Source organism: Diabrotica undecimpunctata, chromosome 3, assembly GCF_040954645.1.
Source record: "Diabrotica undecimpunctata isolate CICGRU chromosome 3, icDiaUnde3, whole genome shotgun sequence".
In the NCBI taxonomy this organism is placed as follows: domain Eukaryota; kingdom Metazoa; phylum Arthropoda; class Insecta; order Coleoptera; family Chrysomelidae; genus Diabrotica; species Diabrotica undecimpunctata.
Genome location: NC_092805.1, coordinates 39,642,343 through 39,668,470, shown reverse-complemented (window position 1 = coordinate 39,668,470; position 26,128 = coordinate 39,642,343). Strand labels below are relative to the sequence as shown.

At 35.6% G+C, this 26,128-nt stretch overlaps 1 protein-coding gene across 5 annotated transcripts in view; it reads right to left on the bottom strand.

Moving 5' to 3' along the window:
• Positions 1–26,128, bottom strand: part of Syx1A (Syntaxin 1A) — a 526,136-nt gene that overhangs the window by 90,060 nt on the left and 409,948 nt on the right. For 3 of the 5 annotated variants that reach the window (XR_011950302.1, XM_072525768.1, XM_072525770.1), the window contains exons 7-8: positions 24,566–24,703; positions 2,331–2,441 (exon numbers count right to left, since the gene is read on the bottom strand). Coding sequence is in view for 3 of the 5 variants with exons in the window: in XM_072525768.1 (XP_072381869.1) it covers positions 2,331–2,441; positions 24,566–24,703 (249 nt within the window). In the remaining 2 variants the exon portion in view is untranslated. Of the gene's footprint in view, positions 1–1,925; positions 2,037–2,330; positions 2,442–24,565; positions 24,704–26,128 lie in introns of all 5 variants that reach the window. The other 2 variants (XR_011950303.1, XM_072525769.1) reach the window with 1 other exon arrangement.

The window sequence follows — 26,128 nt, the reverse complement described above, 5'->3', positions numbered from 1 at the left end:
GTTTTCAACTATGCATCTTTCCATGTATACAGAAATCTATCCAGCCGCCGAACTATGTATGATTAGAGTAGGATCGGAAGGCTGGGTCCCCGGCTTAACACGTGCATTGTGCATTGCAAATTCAGTGAACATTTCGCAACGCTTGAGTACAGTGACACGGAAGTGTTTTAGCCGACATATAATTTTTCTTCTTCTTCTTAAGGTGCCATGCATTTCTGCGTAGGCGTCCACCGTACATCGTCTTGTCAGGTGAGATGTTAAATAATTCTGTTTTTAGCAGCATTGCGAAGCATTTCATAGCTGTGGATTCCTGTCCATTGTCGAATATTGCGCAGCCATGACATTTTTTTACGTCCGAGACCTCTCCTACCCTCTATTTTCCCTTCGAGTATCAGTTGCTGAAAAGTGTATCGTTCTCCTCGTATAATGTGCCCCAAGTATGCAGTCTTCTTACTTTTTACATAATTAAAAAGTTCCCTATCCTGTAAGCCCGCTCTTCTGAGTACTTCCTCATTTCTGACCCTGTCCGAATAATTTTTCAGTTGTGAATAAAGTTCTGCTTATTTTAAAAATGAGCAGTCGCGGAGAGCGTTTAGTAGAATTATCTTTGAAGCAAGAACAACACTAAGAAAGTAAGTATTTTCAATTCAATGTTGAAGTTATTTTTAACAGTAGATCAATGTTCTAGGTGATGACTTATCAAGAAATAATGTTCCCAAATAACTCTTTTGATGACCCGTGTTTCATACCATCAAGTAGTAGCAGTAACGTGGATGGTAATCAATGTGACACTAGTTTTGTTGCTGTCGATAAAACATGGGTTTTGTCAAAAAAACGATAATAATCTGCCTAGTCATTCGGAACAAGAAAAAGGTCTATGGTATTATTGACAAAAATAACGTCAAAAAATGTAGTACTCTTCGTTTACAGTTTACAGGAAATCCCAGATATTGATTGATTTCCTGTAATGCAATTCATACAAATATTTAAAAAAATTTCATATTTCATTGTAACCATTTGTTTCTAGTAATAATATGGCAAAATATTTTTTTTATTCAACCTGTGCTTAATAGCAGTAACCTGGTGTCATCTACCACAACGGACATTTAATAACTCGTGAAAGTAGGTAGGTCCTCTCGGAACAGCGAGATCATTGAAATATTCTAGGGACGAAGGATACCGGTGTCCGACATGGCCTAACAACAAAAAATTCTAGCGGTCACCGGTGTTCTCTGTCCGCAGAACCTGTTAAACTATTAAAGTGGACTCTGTTTTATTGTCTAACGTATAAATACACGCCTTGCAAGAAATTTGCAGACAAATGTATTCGCTTCGCTGTAAAAAAGTAACTTCAAATGAAAGGAAAAGCATGAGCCAAAAGTGAAAAGGCCAACTCTGGCTTTACAAAAGTGGATCCCGGTATTTGTATAATCATCATATAATCTAGTTTAAACTTTGCCAAGTGGCATTTGAATACCGCCTGAACATACATATTTCTCACATTTTATGTTCACAGATCTAATTTTGTTTTTAAAAGTCTAGGTGTAGTTCCTACTTAATTTATTCAAATAGTTTTTTAAGAAACATGAGCGTCTTGAAAATAGAAAAAGTTGATGGTAATGCAACCTAGACTTGAATCTAATTTTTATAAAGAAGTTTACGTAGTTTGGTAATATAGGAGTTACACTGATACCCACTTCTATACAAACTTACTTTTTATCTTCTACAGTAATTTAGTGTTTGATGTTGTTTATGTCAATTTTTTATAAATACGGCAATAAAAAACAAAACCTTATCTAAAGTGATCTTAGTTAGCCAGCTAACGAAATTTTGTGCACAAACAAAACATAACAAATATAACTTACAACAATTAGAACAAACATGTGACGAGCGTTTTCTCTAACCTATCCTACCATACCACCTACCTTTCTAGCCTTGGTTTGGTACCCTTCAGCATCTTTTAATTCCTTTCGACCCAGCGTAACGTGGTCTTGGGTAGTGCCTACGTTGTATTCCACTCTGTCCACGAGTTCTCCCTAGTTTCGGTACATTGGGAACAGGGGGGAATAGTACAAGGGAAAACAAAGAAAGTACCACAGAGAAAGACATATAGCAAACAGTTATCAATATATACAAACAGTTAGTTTCCCATAAAGTGACAAAGGCACATATAAGTAGTCCGTTATTAGTAAGTTGGGTGCAAAGCAAAATAAGTATTACGACATTTAGGGTACGGAAGGATGTAAGGGTTAAGGGGTAGAAAAAAGTATAAAACAAAATCAGAAGCAGTCTTATACACAGTGTACTTAAAATCTAAAGAGGGGACTCACCCGTCTGGCACGGCTTTGGTACCGTAAAGCCTTTTTAGTGTCTTGGGTGGCCGTTTGTACGTAATCCACTGCGTGTTCAACATGGTATTCGATGCGATCGATCATTTCGCCCTAAAATCCCCAGCGGAAAATTGTTAACAAGATAGAAAAGAAAGCAACCACATGCATGATCCTTAGAGTAACATGTTAATTAGTTAATCACATTAAATATTTATATGTTTAATTAGGCAGCGGAGCAGCAATCTGGCCAAAATAAGGCTGGTAATTGACAACTCAGCGTAGGAGGAAGATTTAATTAAGAGAGGCAATCTGCCTTGCTGCCAAGTTAAACATATATTAAACAGTTTGCTACGAAACAGCTATATCTTTGCAAACTGTTAAAATTTCCCTAGTGTAGTTTTCTACTAATGGTATATTAAATATAAAGTTAATAGAAATCGTAGTTATTGGTGAGATATAAGATAGACATAAGCTTGGTAAATTAGATTGGACTTGAAATCTTTGATGTTGTGTTAAATCTATATTTGTTTCTCTCGAACACATTCACTTTTACGGGAAGTTTAACTAGTAGTCCTGAATCCGAGGGCCATTTTCACCATATATTACTAACAAGCTAATTTTTCGTGAGTAGCTTCATGTTGACGAACCGTCCTACTTTTGTCGTACAACAATTTGCGTTTGTTGTAGCTAACAGGGGTAGCAGGGATGAAATATCTATTCCTAACGGGTTTTTTGTTAATTCTCAAGATAATTATCTAAATTAGCCGAAAAAATATTTGTCCTACAAAATGCTAGGTTTTATCAAAGAGTCCCCTCTTTCTAACATGTATCATTAACGAGGTCATCGTTAGCTACCACAAACGCAAATTTTTGTAAGGGCAAAAATTGGGTGTCTTGTTAAAATGAAACTACTCACGAAGAATTAGATGATAACAAAATTTCCCCAAATTTATGAAAACGACATAGAGAAAACCTTAGCTATGAGTAAGGAGAAAAAAATAATATCTTTTGGAAGCATAGCTTTCTTATCGCGGGCTACGGACGGAACGGTGGATTGCTCAGAGGTATGAAAAAATAAAACCGGTTGAAATAACGATAGATCGTGCGACCACGCACTACGTGGAGTAGTAAACGCAGTCTACAAAATAAAATAAATTAAAATAAAATAAAATAAAATAAAACAAAATACAATACAATAAAATAATACAATAAGTGAAAAATAATAAATTAAATTAAAATAAACTAAAATAAAAAATAAATAAAAAAAAAATAAATTAAAATACTTAAAATAAAATCAAATAAAATAAAATACAATAAAATAAAATAAAAACAAATTAAAACAATTTAAATTAAAATAAAATAAAATAAATTAAATTAACACCATCGCTCCGTGCGTAGACGATAAGAAAGCTATACTTCCCCTCCTTGGTCACTTCCGTAATGCCATATCCCGTTTTTTTTGTATTACAACAATTAAATTGTAATAGTGTAGTAATTATATATTATTATATTAAATAAATGGTAAATGCCGCTTAAAATTAGTTAATAAGCTCATTATTATTACAATTATTAAGATACAAAACAAACTAGGCAATATTAAATATTAAAAATTTCACTTCATAGCAGTAAAATAAACAGTACGCTTTTAAGAATATGTCTAGGAAATATTTATTAAATTATTATCATTATTTGTTTTGCAAATTATAACATTCAAATAAATTGTAGGATGTTCTTTTAATTGGTTCAATTATTTGGAAAATACCTAATGATCAATTCAATCAAGATGTGAACGGATAAGAAAGAAAATATCTGACGATGAAGCAATATAGCAACCAAAACAACAAGGGATCTTTAGATGCACCAAAGTCTAAGCTTTGTGGCAAAAGATGGATTCTGAAACCTAAACTGATCTATTAGTTATACATAACAGTTGTCAAACCCATAATTTACTGACGCTGTGCTGGTTTTTTAGAAAACCACAGGGCAACATAAGGCAATACCAAAAAAAGTGCAAAATGTGCGGACTCACTTGTATAGGAATCAGGAGTACAATGAGATTGTGCTTCTTTGCAATCTTAGATGCACTGATCTCCTCCTCTACAAATACATGAAAGAAGAATCGTCCTGAGAAGAGCCTTTATGCTCACTCAGTATCTAAAACACAACTGGCCATCTGGGTGATCGGACTAACACTAACTAGTATCATAAACTAGTATGAGCAAACAGCAAACGCTCAGAGGTACCCCTATGTATGATACTGATGTACTGTCAATATTTCTGCAATATTTACAGCAGAACTCCTAGCAATCGATTTTTTGCTCAAGTGTGCCTGAAAATGTCTTATTTTCGACAAAACATTTATTATTTCAGATAGCTAAGAAGAACTGAAAACTATGAAATCAACAATTTGTGAATCTGTAACGGCTTGGAACTGTAAACAGTCCCTTAACCATCTGGCGAACCACAACAAAGTACTGATAGCCTTGCTGAAGAACCAGAATCATTTTGCAGTATCCCTAAATAGCATCATCGTGGAAGATGACCAAAAATGGATAGTTATTGGGTGATACTTGGTCTGATTTTTGATCTTTCTTCAATAGAATCACACACAACTATGGATTCACTCCAGTTGTTGAAAACTTTTTCTATCCCTTTCTTCGATTAATTAATTCTTTAGGATATGAATGGAATGGAAGACAATTCTATGACAAACTCCAGAATGAATATGAAAAGGTACAAAGGAGAGATGCAAATGCCAAATTGGGAAAAGAACCAATGCGTGCAAAAGCCTTTGGTAATCAAAGTTTAGATATTTCTTGCAACAACGGCATAAGATTAGCATCATTGGCAATGTTAAATAAACTCAAAGTAGTAAGTACATTTGTCCTTCACAAGAATATTAATAATGGTCAATAACGGTACTTGGACAAGTCTACAACTTATGACCATGTTACGGTTGGAACTGAATAAATTTCCTTAAGTAACTGACGAATATTCCTTTTATCGAACTAGAACTACTCTGCGATATAAAAAAAACCCACAGGAGAGGATGTCCAAAAATGGGTAAAAGGAACTTAATGCAGCCTAATGGGAAAATATTTCAGATCAAAAACAAAAACACAACGGTTATTAGAACTTTCTCTTCGCTACGCCACAATATTCTTAGCACTCTTTCAAAACACTGAACTCAGAATAATCAGTATTCTCACTGGGCACTGCTCACTCAGATATAATATCTGTAAAATGAGCATAGTGGACAGAGCGACTAGCAGATTCTGCAGAAAAACAGATGAAATGGCCGAACACTGTCAGTATTTGCAGAAAGTAAGAATTGTATAGAAAAAGAAAAAGGGAAAACCGAATTTGAAGGAGCATATTACCAGAATTAAACCAGATAAATACCAAAGGCTAGCAGCACAATAACTTGTAATCAGTGTACAATTAAAGATAAATGTTAAAAATCAGTAAACACAGGCAGTGGTTAACGTAAAGAGAATGCGAGAGGGTAAGTTGTGTTTTGAAACCGAAAGAAATAAAGGCAATTCGTAGTCAAAGACATATTAACTAACTTTGACTCCCCAAAGAGATGAGTCATACCGAAAAACGTAAAGATTGAATAAAAAGGTAATCTGAACATATTCTCAATCAATTTCAGTGACTCTAGAAATTTTATATATTTTTCCGTCGACCATCCATTTATGATTAATTTTAACACCCTCAAAATCATTGGTTAATGACCCCTATTAATGAATGATTTTCTATTAATGAACGATTTTATTATAGTCAACACAACATACATTGCTTGTATAATAATTTAACCACATTTAACGCTCTGTGATTGGCAGTGACCTGTCGTGTAGGCAACCAAACATATAGGTACCTATTTATATTCCCACTAAAAAATTATTTAAAATGACATAGCCGCTGTAAGTACTGTCTGTCATTGTATGTTATTATTTATCGTTAAGTAAATAAAAATTTAAACTAAGATATTTTTATTTCTGAAAAGTTCGGTCGACGGAAAAGTTTTGTAACGAACTCGTGAATTAAAATGGCGATTAACAATCTCGAACATTAACGCACTCGCTTCGCTCGCGCGTTAATATATCTCAATTGTTAATCGCCCTTATTAATACACTTGTTGGTTAAATAACTATTAAAGCACTCAAAATGACGTTTGACAATTTTATTTATTTTAAAGCACCCGACATGACGTTTTACTGACAAGTTAAAGAAAAGTAAAGTAGCTTTCTCGTTAAGTAGTTTCACGAAAACTCAAAAAAAAACATCACATAATAAAATATTATACTTTTATTACATTCAACTGCATCGAAAAAAAAACATTCAATGGACATTTCATATGTTTATTATTTTTTGGAGTCTTCGTGATATAGGTTGTTAGCATTAGTTTTAAAACTCAATCCAATTTATTGTGTTAATAAAATTTATAAAATATTGTAAATTGTAAACTGTTAAACCAATATAACAGAAATATATTAAGAGCATGCATTTAGTAGAAATTCCGCTGGGAACTGGTAGTACTGTTTTTCAAAAAAATGAACCATTCTGAGCAGTAGATGCAATTTATATTACGTTTATAAAAAATATGTGACGTAATTAATTTAGCAAGAGCTTAGCTATTTGATGGTCATAGAAATAGCTTCAGTGATCGATAAAATTGTATCATAAAATGTGTGCTAGCTTACTTTTAACTATTCATTCGAGATTGTCTAACGACAGCCAACCTCAGATGGGAATTAAGTTCCAATAAACGGCAATGGGTTGGCAACAATAGCGGAGAATCAGCGTTCATTTATACATATAAAGTAATCAATTAGTCAAATGACAGAGGGCGTCGACGAGCCACCGCTCCAACCTGCTTCCTCTTTGATGGGACTTTAATACTCGATAGAAATTTTATATAACCGTACCTAGGAGACTAAGACTGTAGTATGGGGTCGCAAGCAGCCTCTCTGCACAACGACTTATCGAGATATTTTGTTAATAATCTTTGATGTCATGTGGTGGTGTGTCACATAAATTCCTGGTTACTATGCAAAATGGACTTCATTGTTTTTACAAAGAGTTAATTGTTTATCTTCAATTTTTAGTAACAGTTACTTATTTTAGATTTGCTTTACGTATTATTTAGTTACGTATTTTAGATAAACGACTACGATAACTCGGATTAGTACGGTTCCGATGTATATGAGAATGTCTATTTAATAGAAACATTCCCGTGCCCGACGAGATTCGAATTCACAAGGTGGTTAGGGAACGGTACATTATGTGATAGTTTTCTTAGTTCTGGACTTCTCTAACAACTGGTCTTATCTTTGTTAGCGTTGTCTCTTAGATTTCAAGGAAGTTATTTGATCTTAGTCCCTTCTAAAGTCCACCTTTCTTTTAATTATCAACTACCATGTTTCTATAACCGAGTTTCTAACGATTGTGGTCGTAGTAATGTTAATAATATCTTCCCATTCGTTGATTCTGTAATCCGAGACACAAAATTCTGCTCTACATTTAAATTTTAAGTGCTTTTTATCTTTGCTTGAGCGTCATATTTCGTTAATTTTACATAGGAAGAGTCGAGGAATTTCCTCGTGACATACGTAGTCTCAATGTAGCTTGGTGCAGGAAATGCGAAAGGGGAAAAGAAAAAGATACTGATATTAAGCCTCTCTGAATGTGAAATGTTTAGTGAAATGTCCTCACACCGCCAGGACAAATATTGAGTCACGAGAAATGCTTAAACTTCATAAAAGTTGCTGGCTTTTATCAAAGGCAAGTGACTTCTTGTTGAAGTTTCATAATGAAAGGACAGGAATAGATAGAATAAACACTGAATGAGAACGACTGGGCTTAAAGATTAATATAGACAAGACGAATATAATGGTGGTTAGCAGAACAAGAAATATGCAATTAAATATAAGAGTAAACGATAAGAACAGCCAAAAAAGAGGTTTAATTCTTTGTAAGTAGGTATATTTAAAAAACCATTAGAAGGGCTACATTAAAATGGGCTTCAGCTGGCAACTTTCCGTTTGAAGAGGTCTACCCTCCGGACGCTGGTACTCACGTGAGGCATGGTTATATGTTGCCTGAAGTTAAATCTAATAAAATCTTAAACATCCTTCATTTTTAACAACAATGTGTACATTTTTGGCAACTTTAACTTCTGTAAAGGGTTTTACTCTAATATTTTGGTGGCTTAGTAACCTGCTTTTAACCTGATGATGGAATTATTATTCCGAAAACGTTTGTTATTTTAATGTAGCCCTTCTAAGGGTTTTTTAAATATACCTACTTACAAAGAATTAAACGTCTTTTTTGTGATACATGGTATACAGCCAGCTGCAGGAATTTATTTTCCTTGTGGATTTTTTAACATCCAAAAGGTCCCTAAGTTCAGATATCTCGGTAGTTGGATAACTGAAGATCTAGATCCAGACATATGGATACGTAGCAGGATTGAGCAAGCCAAAACAGCATTTACTAATATGAGAACCTTGTTAAGCAACAGCAGCCTTAACTTAACTCTTCGATATCGCTTTGTAAAATGTTACATTTACTCCATACTGCTATATGGTGTAGAAACCATAAAGGCCAATGTGATGAACTGATTGGAGGCCTTTGAAACGTGGGTATTTAGAAGACTACTTAAAATTTCCTGGACAGATCATACAACAAATGTCGAAGTATTAAATCGAATGAACAGAGAATGAGAATTGCTGCCAATAATAAAAAGAAGAAAAACTGCTTTTCTGGGTCATATATTTCGAAATTCGAAGTACCAGTTCTTAAAGCTTATTATGGAAGAGAAGATAGAAGGAAAAAGGGGCATCGGAAGAAGGAAATACTCAGGGCTTCAAAAAATAAGGGATTGGACAAACCTCGATACCCATGCACTTTTTAGAGCCACACAAGACCGAGAGGAGTATGCCAGAGTTGTCGCCAACATCCACTAATTGGATAGGGCACCATAAGAAGAATAATGAAAGGACAGATTTGGTATAAAGATCTCACGATCAAATGTCAGAAACAAGTGGGGTCTCGCTTGATTTAAGAAGAAGATATTGAAATTTCATATAGCTGGTCTCATCTATTTCAATTGTCTGTTTCCAGATTCTCTTTAGTACATATATATGTAACTTCATTACACAACTTCGTAACACAACAGTAATGTGCGTTAGGTATTCTGTAGGAGTTGGTAGCCATTATTCATCTTCTAGAAATTCGTCTTCTAGTGTTTATCGTCTTTAAATGTATGTGGTCATGGTAGCCCAACTAATTTTATCAACTGCTTATTTGAACAGTTCTGTAGGTCACATCGCGGTCGAATGCATCTCTTCTACATTCGATTGTAACCTACAGTATGAATTGTGGCAGATCATTTTCTTTTTTTTTATCAATAATTAAGTATAGTGTCAGCTTGTCATTCTTACACATTTTGAATAAAAATGGAATAAAAATTAGAAAAAAAGGAAAGTCACGCATTTATATTTCCTACTAGAAAAAGTACACATTTATTGTCATTTCTTCACAGTCATGTGATTTGCTGTGAACTGTCAGTTCACAGCAAATCGATATTTCTTTTATAAAAATCAGGATTTGTTTTTAAGCAAAAACTAAGCAGCCATTTATTATTATAATTTTATGATAGACATTGTTAATGGTTCATGGCTATATATATTTTATTTTTATGACCATCATTAGCACTATAGCTTGCAGTTATAAACTATGAGCCGCGTAACTCTCATAGGTAACAAGGGAGTGGTCTTATTTGGATTTATTTAACGAATAATAAAGTAAGAAATTTTATGTTGAATTATGCACTTGAAACAACCAGTTTTTCTCTTAGTAACCCGTAGCATCTTATTGATAGTATCCATTTAATAATAAAGAGTTTACGGATAAAATTAAATCAGAAGTAAATCAGTTTATATAATGTCAGAAAAAGTCATCGAAAATGTTTTAATACTATAAATAATTAAATATATTATAAATCAGAATCCATTAATTATTTTATTCAGTCATATAAAATATTTAACGCCTTTAATAGTAGACAAACTTCACAACGATAATGATGGATTCACCTGATGGCTGGCAAAAGGATGAATTTCCTTTTGCGGCTGATGGTTATGGGCTCTGATGAGCTGTGTATTTGGGTTTAGTGATCCTGCATACAAGATCGTCTAAGAAAGATACTACATTTACCTAATCATCATTCATCATTCTGGCATTAGAACCCTGCTTTAGTCCTAGCCTCCTCAAGAATTTCTCTCCAATCGTCCCTATGAATCGCCTTCCTCCGCCAAGTACGTATTCCCATACTTCTCATGTCTTCATCGATGTTATCAATGAACTTTGTTCTGGGTCTTCCTCTTCTTCTCTGACCAATGGTCAGAGGAGCGTTTTTCTAGCTGATTCATTTTGTTCCATCCGCATTAAATGCTCTATCCACCTCAGACGTCCTATCTTAATATGTTTTATGATATCTGGTTCCTGGTATATTCTATAAAGTTCGAATTTGTATAGTCTTCTCCACACTCCATTGTCAGTCACTGCTCCATAGATTTCACTTAGTACTTTTCTTTCGAAACATCCTAACATGTTTTCATTTCTTTTTGTCAAGGTCTGTGAATCATATGTTAGGACTAGGCGTATTATTATTTTGTAGAGATTTATTTTTGTATTTATCAATATAATTGTGGATTTAAGGAGGAGATTAAGTCCAAAATAGCATTTGTTGGCCGTGCAAATTCTTCGGTTTATCTCTGCGGCAGTATTATTTTCAATGTTAAGGAGCGCTTCCCACTGATTTCAAATTCATTCACTGGTTCGATATTGTTTTCTATAAGTGGTCGTAGGATTTGTGGTTGGGTGCTTATTTTCATATACTTCGTTTTGTTGGTGTTGATTATTAAACTAATTTTACAGCGTTTTCCGTTCTCCCAACAATATTGATATCATCGGTATAGGAAAGGATTTGCACTGATTTATTATATATTGAACTAATGGTTGCGATTTTTGACATACGTATTACCTTTTCCAGAGCCAGATTGAACAGTATACAGGAGAGTGGGTCTCCCTGGCGCAGCCCGTTATTTGTTTTGCTTCATTTACCTAAAGGTACTATACTTCCATGTTCACTCATTTTTCTTTTCTTTTCTCCTATCTACGTCTATATTAGATTTTTTAGTAATACTTCTGGCCACTTGCATTTTGAAATTTCTTTTTTTTTCCGAATTCCCATATAAAAAAATCAAACTTTAAGGACCACCGGCAATTAATAAAATTTATTTTTTAAATATGCTATTTAAACTGTTTTTCTTAGTTCTAATAATTTAATGACATTCCTATATTTTTTTTATTAATTTTTTGTTAAGTTCAACAGTTATTGTCACATAAGATCATATCTTCTTTTTCTAATGGCGCTACAACCCTTTGTGGCTCTTGGGGCCTGCTTAACAACGTTCTTCCATTCTGCCCTGTCGGATACTTTCCTTCGCCACTGCCTGATGTTCATGGTTTTAAGATCTCACATAAGATAAACATATTGTTACGTAAAAATATGAGTCATAGTTTTAACCTTTAAAACATGTTTTTATTCACTAATAATTCTGTTTTATTGTAGAAATTTTGGAGAAGGATCTAGATTCAAATTATGGTGAATCATCCAACTAGATGCTTCTCGATTTTTCGATGCAAGACAATGCGATCTTTCGATGCTGTTCTAGTATATCAGGATTTCGTATATAAATACAACATTTTTATATGGAGGGCCAGTTAATTCTCAAGACCCGCGCTCGCGAATTTGTTACGTACGGATATAATAAATTATTGTCAGATAAGTTAATATAAATAAAGAAATAAATTAAATCCGTAAGTGTTATAAATATTGAACCTTTTAATAAATTCACAACAAATGGTGTCAGAACAGTGGAATACTTAGATAAATTGCGAAAATAAATTACAAGTGAATATAAAATAAATTGTGAAAATGGCTACGATTTATGAGCTGACAGTGACTAATTTAAGAAGACATCTTGAAGACAGAGAATTAGCTTCTACCGGAAAAAAGGCTGAGTTAGTCCAACGACTAAAGAACGCTTTGCTAGAAGAAGGACTAGATCCAGAGACTTATATATTTGAAGATGCTGTCCTCTCGTCGATTTCGAAAGTTTCTGGTGATGTAGCCAAAGTTTCCGGTGATGTAGCCAAAATTTCTGGTGACATCGCATCATTGGAGAACAAAGTTTCTGACGATATTTCGAAAGTTTCTTCTGATGTAGCCAAAGTTTCTGGTGACATCTCATCATTGGAGAACAAAGTTTCTGACGATATTTCGAAAGTTTCTTCTGATGTAGCCAAAGTTTCCGGCGACATCGCTTCGTTGGAAGACAAAGTTTCTAACGAGATTTCTTCGCTGGAAAGCAAAGTCTCTGCTAACATCTCTTCGGAAATCTCTAAAGTCACTTCTGAGATGTCTGCCCTGGACGATAGAATATCTTCGTTAAAAAAACAAGTTGCTGCCGACATGTTGGCCTTCGAAGAAAAGATATGGAAAGAGATGGAAAAGAAGATGGAGGAAACCGGGACAGCAGAGAGAGGAAACAATCCAATTACAGTGGAGACAAAAGAAGACGAGACGAAATGTAAGTTGGAAACACGACCGAAATTTGAAGGAAGTGGAGGTTCTGTCCATGTGAAAGTCCCAACTTTCGACGGAAAATCATCATGGAACAACTACATGAAACAGTTCGAATCAGCCGCAAGAGCAAATGGATGGTCTGAAAAAGAAAAGGCTGTAAACCTGACTATCGCTCTTCGAGGAGATGCCTTAGATGTGCTTCAGACCATAGCCGTAGAGGAGACCGATGATTTCGAACAACTGAAGAAGAGGTTAAATATGCGATATGGCCACGAACATTTGGAGCATGTATATCAGTCACAGCTTAAAAATCGTAGACAGAAGAAAGATGAGGCTCTTCAAGAATATGAGGTAGATATTGCCAGATTAGTACGATATGCTTATCCAACAGCTCCCGAAGACATGATGGAAAAATTGGCCGTTCAAACGTTTATTGATGGTCTTCGTGATCATGAAATGCAGAGAACACTGCGATTAGCTCGTCACAAAACGCTGGTTGATGTCTTATCCGCCGCCCTCGAATACGAGTCAGCTACGCAGGCCTCTGGCGGGTACAGTAAAGTTAGAACTGTAAAAGAGGAAGGAGATGAAGATAAACTTGACCAGCTCGTTAATATGATAAAAAGCATGACATACAAGAAAACGAAGACCATCAGATGCTGGAATTGTGGCGAAATAGGACACGTACGAAGCTCCTGTAAGCACCCTAGGTACGACGCAAGTCAAGAAACTCACCATCAGGAAAACTAGAACGGGTCAGCCTTAAGGGGGCAGCTTCGACCCAGAACTTTTCCAAAGACCCTCTCATACTAATAGCTTCTTTGAAATGTCGTGAAGATAGTGTATATGTAGATGGAGACATAAATGGTAAAAAGCATACGTTGTTGGTGGATACCGGAGCGACCAGAACCATTATACGCCCAACAGTTATAAACAACCGTAAGAAACTATTACCAACGAGGTTGCGACTTCGGACCGCTACAGGTGAAAATGCCAACATTCATGGAGAAATCCAGGTACAATTGGGAATTGGGGCAGAAAAGTTTGTCCATACTGTAATAGTTGCTGACATCGAAGAGGATGTTATATTAGGAATGGACGTAATGAATATGCATGGATTCCAATTGGATTTTAAGAATAAGGTAATCAAAGTTGGCAACGAGGAAGTATTTCTCCATCCACATCATGACAACACTGTGCAAGCAGCCATTACAGAAGATACAGTCGTGCCTGCGAGAAGCGAAACGATCATAGTAGCGCGACTACAGGGAATTGTAGACGAAGGGAGACCTGTTATGATGGAGCCTTGGAACCACGACGATGAGGTTGGCCGTGGAATCATAATTGGAAAGGAATTGGTGACTTCGGCTAAAGAAATTCCTGTGAGACTTATCAATGTCAACGACTACCCAGTGACCATAAAGAAAGAGACAAAAGTAGGAACTTGTGTACCTGTGACATCCATAATCCGTCAGGCGACAACATCTGATAATTCCAACGACAAATTCGACCAAATGGTTGCAGTTGCAGGACAGTCTCTAAATCAGATGGAGAAAAGGAAATTACGGGAATTTCTTCGGCAGTATCGTGATATTTTCGTACCGAAAGGAGGAAAGACGGGAAGAACTACCGTTGTCAAGCATAAAATTGATACTGGTAATGCTAAGCCAATTCGTCAAACAGCTCGACGATTACCACAGGCGAAAAGAGAGGAAGCTGAAACGATTGTTCAGGAAATGAAGAAAGACGGGGTGATAGAACCTTCTACGAGCCCATGGGTCTCTCCGGTGGTCCTGGTTAAGAAGAAAGACGGAACGACAAGGTTCTGTGTGGATTACCGTTTGCTGAACAACGTTACCAAGAAAGATAGTTATCCTCTGCCTCGGATCGATGACACATTGGACACATTGGCTGGAAGTAAATTGTTTTCTACTTTGGATTTGAAGTCTGGATACTGGCAGGTAGAAATGGACCCAGTAGATAAAGAAAAGACGGCCTTCACCACAGGATCTGGATTGTGGCAATTCAACGTTATGCCATTTGGACTCTGTAATGCTCCTGCGACATTTGAGAGGCTTATGGAAAATGTGTTGAGAGGGTTATCTTGGAAAACATGCCTGGTTTATTTGGATGACATAATCGTCTTGGGGGAGACATTCGAAGAACATCTGAAGAATTTAGAAAACGTTTTTAATCGACTTAAAGCTGCCCAATTGATGTTAAACCCCAAGAAGTGCCAGCTATTTCAAGGTAAAGTCAATTATCTGGGTCATATAGTCAGTAAAGAAGGAGTGGCCGTGGATAAGGGAAAAATCGATTCCATTAAGGAATGGCCAAAACCAACTGACAAACATCAAGTGAGAAGTTTTCTTGGACTATGTACTTACTACCGGAGGTTTATTAAGAAGTTTGCAGATATCGCTAAGCCATTAACGCGACTTACGGAGGAAGCAAGAGATTACCGCTGGGATACAGACTGCCAAAATGCCTTTGAGACCTTGAAAAAGCATTTAATAACAGCACCAATTTTAGGGTATCCACTGCCAGAAGGAGAGTTCATCTTAGATACAGATGCAAGTAATGTGGGAATTGGAGGAGTGCTGTCTCAGATTCAAGGAGGACAGGAACGAGTCCTCGGATATTTTAGTAAAGTTCTTTCAAAACCTGAGCGGAATTATTGCGTCACGAGAAGAGAACTTCTGGCAGTAGTGAAATCAGTAGAGCACTTCTATCAATACCTCTATGGAAGGAAGTTTTTAATCCGAACCGACCATGCCGCCCTTAAGTGGTTGATGCAGTTTAAGAATCCAGAGGGTCAGATAGCCAGGTGGATCGAACGACTCCAAGAATACGATTTTAAGATTGAGCACCGAGCCGGAGTTAGCCACAGAAACGCTGATTCTCTTTCCAGACGGCCATGCCCAGCAGAGTGTCCCCACTGCAACAAAACGGAATCCAAGGAAGCAGCAGTGCTAAGAACGACGATTGTCAACGACGACTGGACGCCTACTAAGATAAGGGAAGAACAAGAGAGAGATCCAGTTATACAGAAAATCCGAAAATGGAAAGAGGAAAACCGTCGACCACCTTGGCAGGAAATATCAAACCTATGCTCAGTAGTTAAGACGTATTGGGCCCAGTGGGACTCATTTATCATCGAAGATGGCTTGCTCAAACGAGTCCTGGAAAATGATGACGGTTCGGAGAAGAGAAGACAGTTGGTGATCCCAAAGAGCAGAATAGCCGAAGTACTTCGTCAGTTACACGACAGTCCATCGGGAGGGCATTTTGGTGTAAGGAAAACCCTTCAGCGAATTCGGGAACGGTTTTATTGGATGAACAGTTCCGACGATGTAAAAGACTGGTGTAAGAAATGTACTATTTGTGCCACGAGTAACGGGCCTTACCGAAAAAGGAGAGCTCCTATGAGACAATATAATGTTGGAAGCCCGTTTGAAAGAATAGCTTTGGACATCGCTGGGCCATTTCCAGAAAGTGAAAAGGGAGGCAAGTACATGCTGGTAGTAATGGATTACTTCACTAAGTGGGTCGAGATTTACGCACTTCCAGACCAGAAGGCCGCCACCGTTGCAGATAAGTTGATCCAAGAATATATCAGCCGATTTGGAGTGCCTTTGGAGATCCATAGTGACCAAGGCAGGAACTTCGAAAGCGATCTATTCCAAGGAATATGTGATAGACTAGGCATGAAGAAAACAAGAACTACCGCGTATCATCCGCAATAGGATGGTATGGTAGAACGAATGAATAGGACAGTTGGCAAGTATTTGACAAAGATGGTGTCCGATCATCAGCGAGACTGGGACCAATACCTTCCGTTCTTCACAATGGCCTACAGATCTGCTGTTAACGAATCAACAGGCCAGACACCAGCCAAAGTCCTATTCGGACGCGAAATGCGACTACCTTGTGATCTAGAGTTTGGGTGTCGACCTGGAGAAGATGTAGCAGGTGAAGATTATGTGATCGAATTACGAAGAAGAATGGACGATGTACATGAGTTGGTCCGTTCCCACCTTCAGATCGCTAGCGACCGAATGAAGAAACGGTACGATACACAAGCCGAAAAGGGTTGCTTTAAGAAGAACGACAAAGTATGGCTGTATAATCCCAAGAAGCGAAAAGGTTGTTCTCCCAAATTGCAGCAGTTTTGGGAAGGTCCATACCTCATCATGGAGAAGATCAACGATGTCATCTACCGAATAAGCAAGATTCCGAGGGGAAAGCCGATGATAGTACACCATAACCGGTTGGCATCTTTCGAAGGTGACCACGACGTAGATGAAGAAGTGGAAGTAAACCAAGTCCAAGATGTGTCTGACCTCACGTTTGAGGAATTCATGGGTGCCTATGGAGGTACCGGTAAAGCGAGACATGGTGTTACCACTGAAGAAAAGCAAGATCTACTCGCGCTCCCCGATGACTACTCGCTGGCCCTTACCATCCCGGCCAGTATCAAAGACGCACCAGGGTTGGCATCCGTCTTTCGAAGGAAGTTTGGTCGAGTTGCAGAACTTCAATGCCAAGTGCCAGCTCCCGGTAAAACCTTGAAACTCCAAGATGCATCACGTTACCTTTTCTACCTGGTAACAAAAGACACTGCCCGTGACCAACCTACCTACCGAGATGTATGGGAAGCCTTACTTCAATTGAGAGGGCACGTACTAGAGTCCGACGTGCAAAAGTTAGCCATGCCAAAGTTGGAGTGCCGCCAATTAGATTGGAGAGTTATCCGAAATATGGTGGAGGAGATCTTTAAAGACACCGAAGTCCAGGTGTTAGTCTGTTGCAATCCGCATAGTTACTGGTGCGGAGAGAAAACCGTCCCTTGTCATTTTTATACAACTGGAAGTTGTAAAAGAGGGTCCAGTTGCCGATACCAGCATACCGTTCCAGTTCTAGTCCCAACAAGGTTCCAGGAGGAACCATCTTTTGAGAGGGGGGCAATGTTACGTAAAAATATGAGTCATAGTTTTAACCTTTAAAACATGTTTTTATTCACTAATAATTCTGTTTTATTGTAGAAATTTTGGCGAAGGATCTAGATTCAAATTATGGTGAATCATCCAACTAGATGCTTCTCGATTTTTCGATGCAAGACAATGCGATCTTTCGATGCTGTTCTAGTATATCAGGATTTCGTATATAAATACAACATTTTTATATGGAGGGCCGTATATATTTTATCCGTTACGTACGGATATAATAAATTATTGTCAGATAAGTTAATATAAATAAAGAAATAAATTAAATCCGTAAGTGTTATAAATATTGAACCTTTTAATAAATTCACAACAATATATTATAAAAGAGACCCTTAGTTAGAAGACCTTCCTATTTAAAAATATTAATTTTCTATAGATATTTAAATGTATAATAATTATTGGAATTTATCGAGAAAACATGGTTGTTCCTGCATATACAACGAGATAACTATTCTAAATTATATAATGATATTTGAAGCAGAAATTGATATAAATATTTGTACTTTGCTATAAAATCCTTTTCAAACTAACTCTAGATATAATATATTAATCCGAGTATTATCTAATTTTATAAGAATATAATATTGTTGTATTTTAAATTGTGATATTCATCTAAGTGCAGTTAAATCTAGACATTTTTCCTACATTATTCATATAATTATTTCAACTAGATTGTTCAATCACAAATTAGTCTATTAATTTGTAATCTCACATTAATCCTATTTTCCCGAATTTGTATAGTTTCACCGTGTATAATTGTGAAACATATCGATTAGTAGTTTAATTACAGTTTGTTCAACTTGCTGCAAACTATAAATTGCCTAATATGTATTGAGAAAATGCCTGCAATCATTTCCTCGGTTCAAATTGTATTTGCCAGCTTTCAAAAGGCAAAGGTTTTTGTTATATGCAGAGGGCAATACACTTATTTGACGAATAGTAGCATTTTAGTTAGATTATAAATATAGCTTCGCGACTAATTTGGGACGCAGTCTATTATAAATTTTTACCTCAACGACAACTATAGTGTAATAATTCAGTAGCTGTCAACAAAACTATATTTCACTCCACGACTTCAACATTTTATTTTATCATCGTCGATCAAGAAGAATCGGACACAGGACACAGAAACAATTAAATTATAATTACATTCTAATTTTCCAAGATGTTCTGGCAATATATTCAGATTGTTCTTCAACTGACTATATCTAATATATTTGCTACGTATATACATTTATTTTATATATTTGAAAAGGATATAATCCTATTAGAATTTATATTTGCCGTCCATGTTTTTAAATATCATCATATACCTTTAGAGAATCATGGGTCCTAGGATAATTCAGTGAATACTCTCGATCAACACTGTACAGTATTCCTGACTGACGTATTGCGCTGATAGCCCGTTTCTTATATGCGTGGTACGTCATGAAAGAGTCAAAACAAGTTAAAACCAGTAAAATCAACAGTAGTTAAAATCAGCAGAAATCCTTAAAGTTCTTGTAAGGAAGTTGCCGGCAGAGAACCACTTCGAGTTCCTTAAAACCTTGTGGTGGTGGTGATGCTAACTAGGTCAGGTGAGAACAAAGGAGAGAAACCTAAGAACAGCTCAACTGTATCAACCACATTTCATTTTCCTTCTCTTGGCATGAAAAGCTCTGTCTGCAGTGATAAGTTTCAGTTACACGGAAACGGTAGAACTAGATCCCGTTATATATAGGCTATACTTCCGACGATAAAGACGAACTACTCAAAATTAGTCAGAATTTCCCAACTCCTAACAGCTTAACGTCTCTACATCGTTAAAAAAACTTGTATTGCAAAATTTTGTATTGCCTCTGCAGCACCTAATGCATCTCTTTAATATACTCATTAAATTTGGATGGATTTCACGTTACAGTTCTAAGATCAATTAGCAATTATCCTTGGTGTAAAGTGTGAGAAGAAAGTTTCAGCAAAAAGTTGCCAGAAATAAACAAAAGACTAGTTAGAAGATGTAAAGCACGACACATTGAATTCGTTAATTTAGATGTAAAATAAAGTTAGTTGGGCGTGAGAAGATCGTCATAACTAACACTTTTTTTTAGAGTCATAGAAGTTTAAGTTGGGCAAACTGTTCCTAGTAGCTCACTCACATCTCATGCAAACTGATATCTGATTTACGATGAGTATTGTTGGCTATCTCATTTCTAACTGAATGTATGGTGAGCTTCATGGGTTGATGGAATCATTAGCTCTTACTTGATCTGTGACTTTTTTGTTCATGCACTGAATAACCTTTATATGGGGGAAACTCACAATCGATTTATTGTAAAAAAAAAGTTTAGTGACAGCATAGTTCGCGTTTTGAATCTGTGAATTGGCTTATAAGAGAGTGCGGTTTAACACCGCTTTGCTATTTTCTAAGTGGGTATGTGAAATCGCTATTTACGGCCAATAAGCGCGAAACGATTGAAATCTTAAAATATACGGTGCCAAAATGATTCAAATAATGGACAACAAAACATTGGATTGGAATACATTCGAGCAAGCCGTTGTGGCTAGATACCAGAAATCATTTCCAAATTAAATGATTTTAAAGATATACCAATAATCATATTAAAGTGAATTGAATTTAAAGTTATATACCCACAAAAACACAAAAAGATGCGTTGGTTTTTAACTGGAAATGCATTAGATTAGAATTAAAATACAACTAAAAAAAGCAACCACAGTAACAGAAAACAAGTCAGTCTGAATAAAATTACGTTTCACTAATAGCGATTTTATTAATTTTATGTTACCCGTCCAATTTTTCAAGATCCAACTGATATTTTTCAGTTATTTAAAAAACACAACTTTCCGGAATTTTACGTACAAAATACTAAATCGATACACAGTTTAGTCGTTTGAAAACAAATGAATTCTATTTTTCGTTCAAGTTCTGCTTCAAAACATCGATCGGTCGGCTTGTTTTGGATGAAATTTTTTTTCAACTAAATCAATGTTTACGTAGGAATAAATTCTCGCAAACATTTATCGTAACCAAAAATATACAAACAATTTTTTTCTTCCTTATATAAACAAGAGTTCCTTAAAAAAATTATATAACAGTATAAGTGTATAAGTAAACAAGGTGTATAAAGTAACAAATTTTCTCTTAAAAGATTTTAAAATAAAATAAGGAGAAATTTATCACGTAAGAATTAACACATGACTAATTAAAATAATAGGTAATTAGTCCTAACCTTTCAGTAGACGTAGCTTGTCTAGGAGACCGGTGGTAGTCAATGACGGTCAATTCTAAAGCCAATCGGAATCTTTCGAGTTTCTACGGCTCTGTACATTCTTTTGATAGCTACATTTATCAACTGTGTAACATTCCAGTTGCAATCAACTGTGTAACATTCCAGTTGCAGTGTTGATGCTCAAACTGTAAGTTTGTAACTTGTAAAACCAGTGCAGTGGACCGTGGGACCAATACAAAAATAAAAGCAGAAAAGCAGAAGTTTAGTCGCGATTGATATATATATATATATATATATATATATATATATATGGGTATATATATATATATATATATATATATGGGTATATATATATATATATATATATATATATATATATATATATATATATATATATATATATATACCCAACAAACATTGATGAAATTCATGCCCTTTTAGGTCTCTTATATCTTGCAGGTGTAAGAAAGACAAGTCACCTTAATACAGCAGACTTGTGGAAAACGGACGGTACTGGTATAGAGGTTTTCCGACTGACAATGACCATCACGAGATTCAGAAATTTACTAAGGTACATGCGAACTGATGATATCAATACAAGGCATGGTAGAGTTAGTTGGAATAAATTAGCGCCAATAAGACATCTTATTACCAAGTGGAACGAAAATCAGTAAAAATGTTTCTCTCATTTGCAACACGTAACCGCGGACAAAAAGTTGAAGGCTTTTAGAGGACGGTGCTCGTTCCGTCAGTACATACCAAGCAAAGCCAATAGATCCGGTATAAAAATATTTGCACTGTCTGATGCGACGTTATTTTATACCAGTAACATGAAAGTATACGTTGGTAAAAACCAAGTGGGTGGTTCCACTATCTAGACACGAAAACCAGAGCAGTGGCGGAACGGGTCTGTCAACATATCTATGGATCTAAGAGGAATGTTACCACCGACAAGTGGTATACCAGCGGTGATCTTGGTACAAGCTTCAAGGAAAATAATTTAACTCTCTTGGAACAATAAAAGTAAATAGAAGAGAAATCCCTGCATATTTCTCTAACAATCAAGGACGACCTATTGGCTCTAGTACATTTGGGTTTGGTTCAAGAGAAACACTAGTGTCATATAAATAAAAAAAAAAACAAAAACGTTCTGTAATATTCCACTACGCACCATGGGCACGACATTGATCCTGTAACAGGAAAACCGGAAATCATATTAGCATATAACAGCACAAAAAGCGGTATTGATACCGTAGATCAATTATGCGCACAATATGATGTGGCACGTTATACGTCAACAATTAATCCAAATAAGAATAACTTGCAGTTTTTCCTCGCTTTGTGCTTCTAAACATGTCTTTTTGTCTTTTGTTATTGTAGGGCCTAACTGCACACTTGTTCTTAGTCGCACATCTCAACTTGACCTCAGTTTTTGCTGGACATTAGTAACAATCCATTGGATCAGATTCATAAAACCTGTCACTCCTTCGACTTATAATATTATTGTTTCGTTATTTATTTCTGTTGCATAAATGTAATATTTGTTATTTTTAAAATATTTTTGATATTTTATACTATTATCGATTTATAATAATATATACTAAGCATTATACAGTGAGGTCCTAAAGTAACGGATAAATTCATTTTATACAATATTATAAATACAAATGAAAAATCCTGAAACAGGTCAATTTTTATATGAAAATACACTTTCCCAATACCATTATTCAAAAATATCTTAAACTCCCTAGGGGTAGTAGTTAAGCCTGAAAAAAATTTAAAAGGAAAGGGGTAGCGTGTGATACAGCGTTTAAAAGGGTTTTCAATGCTTTATTTAGCAATGTAAATATCTTTCTTTTTTGTACAGGGATAGTCAAGGAAAAAATTCATCCATTCCAACAAAAAGCCATCGAATCGAATATCATTCACGATTGACTGGTCTATTGATTGTTTTGTTATCAAAAACATCGGATCTTTTTATGACAATTACATATCACAAAAATATTAGACGTATTTAACAATAATATTAGTTCGCTAGACCTCCTTAATAATTTGAAGTGAAAATACCTTTCATTAGGAATTTTTAAACATTACTCTAATTAATATTGACTGGAGTGAATGATTAAACAAGAACGAATTCTGAGGTATGCAGATCATTTAATGAAAAGTATCCTGACCGTCACATTTCCCAGTCTACAGTGAGTAGAATAGAGAAAAAATTCCGAGTATTTGGAACTGTCAAAGATCTTTCCAAACCTGGCAGATCAAAATTGAATGATCAAAAGAAATTAGATGTATTGTTAACTGTTGAGGGAAATCCACATAAACCAACAAGAGAATTGGCTGGTGCTAATTATATAAGTTATATACTTCTGTATTGAGAATTTTGAAAAACAATAAATACCATCCCTATAAAATTCAACTACTGCAGGAATTAAATAAAGTAAGTACGAAAAGATGCCAACGGAATCCGATATTTCCCAAAAATATTTTCTCAGATGAGGAAACATTTACCCTACATGCAACGGTCAACGAACAAAATTGTCGATATTGGAGTACGCAAAATCCGCACTGGATGAGGGAAGGTCACACTCAGTATCCTGAGAAAGTGAAAGAATATTCACTGGGCTGGCATAATAAATAACAGAATAGTTGGATCTACTGTCTTTGAGGGTACAATAACTGGGCCGAGTAATTTGAATTTTCTACAAAATGTTTTAGCAGTTGATTTACGACAACGCTTCCCAGATACTGTTAACCCCGCAGAAATTAATAGAAATATATGTTTTCAGCAAGATGGAGCTCCACCACATTATGCAACAGCAGTACGAACATTTCTTGATCAAACTTATCCGGATGACCACCCCGTTCTTGCCATCCCGTTCTTGCCATCTGACTCCACTGGATTATTTCTTGTGGGGCTGTTTAAAACCAAAAATCTACATGATGAAACCAACCAATATTGATGATTTAAAACACCGCATAAGGCAAGAAATTAATGAAATCACCGCAGAGATGTTGCAAAATGTTATCGAAGATTTTCAACACCGTCTATTTTTCTGTCAAGAGATGAACGGTAAACATTTTGAGCATATGATTTAGACTAAATTGTCATAATTATTATTATATTTGGGAAAGTGTATTTTCATATATAAAAATGGACCTTAGGATTTTCCAGTTGTATTCATAATATTGTATAAAATGAATTTATCCGTTACTTTAGGACCTAACTGTATATTCAGTATTATGTTACTGGACTAGATCGATTTTAAAAGATAAAACAGGCCGACCGATTATTGTTTTTTACTAAAATTAACAAAAATTCCAAAACGGTATTTCATTTACCTGATTCTCTACCAACATCGCCATGTCCATGAACATGTCGTGCAATTCTCTAATTGAATTTTCTAACTTGATGATATCGGCGTGTCTGGCTTCGATATCGGCTAATGTCTGTTTTGCTTGTTGCGTTTCCATTATAATCTAAAACAAAAATTGGAAAACATATCAGTTATTGTCAAAAGTTGAGAAATAATTGGAATAAATTATTATTTTTGTATGAAACTAGGTAACATAACACAATATAGGCAAACAATATAGGACATCGTAAGTAATTAATAATAAACTAATTAATTACGTATAAGTACTAGAAAAATTAGAGGCCGCAGTATGTTTTCCCAAATATTGTCAAATTTTCTACTTTTATGTAAAAAATAATTAAGTATATCTATTCTATTTAATCGGAATTAATTAAAATAATCATAGTTCTTCCGTAACTTTGTATTACGTAACATATTTGGGTAACTTTTTTAATAGGTAATATGTTTAGAATATTCTTTCGAGATGTTTCCCATGTCAATTAAATACATACATAACTAAAGGGTGTTTTTTTAGAGGTGTAAAAATTGTTAACACTAAGTTGCTAACACTTTTTTAACTGTCGGTCATTTTGACAGCTGTTAAGTGATTTATGTTAAGTTTGGTTTGGCATTTCAGCGTGAATAGACTTCACGCCTGAACAATGCTTCCAAATTGTACAAATTTATTTTCAAAATTGTGATTCTGTTCGAAATACGTATCGCGTACTACGTCCATTTTATGGTCAATATAATAGTCCATCAGAGCAAGTAATTCGATTAACCATGGAACGTTTTTGCACCACGTTTACTCTAAATGATAACATGCATCCACAGACACATCTTACAGTGCGTACAAATGAAGTTGTTGCTGTTGTAGAGCGTAGCACACAGGAAGACCCGAATTAGTCTATCTGCCATCGTGCACAGCAGTTGGATACGTGTCCATCCACTCTATGGAAGATGCAAGAATTGAAGGCACAACCAGAAAAATTGTTTGTTTGGTGTGCTTTATGGTCTGGTGGAATCATTGGACCGTACTTCTTCAAAAACGATGTTGGCCAGAATTTTACAGTCAATGGTGACCGCTATAGAGATATGATTACTGACTTTTTTATTCCTTATTTGAACAACCATGGTGTGCAGGAGATGTGGTTTTAACAAAACGGCACAACAGGTCACACAGCTCTTGCCAAAATTGATTTATTGAAGCAAACGTTTATTAACCGCATAGTTTCACGTTTCGAACCGTGAATTGGCCTCTAAGATCGTGAGATTTAACACTGCTAGACTATTTTATGTGGGGATATGTTAAGCTGCTAGTCTTCGCCGATAAGCATGAAACGATTGACCACTTGGAGGACAAAATTCGCCGCATTATTGTATATATACGGCGACAAATATTGGAGAAAGTGATCGAAAATTGGACCTCCAGATTAGACTACGTCAGAGCCAGCCATGACTGTCATATGTCAGAAATCATATTTAAATTATAATGCCAAAAGATTATATTTCGAAGAACATCAATTTCATGTCAATCTACAAAAATCAT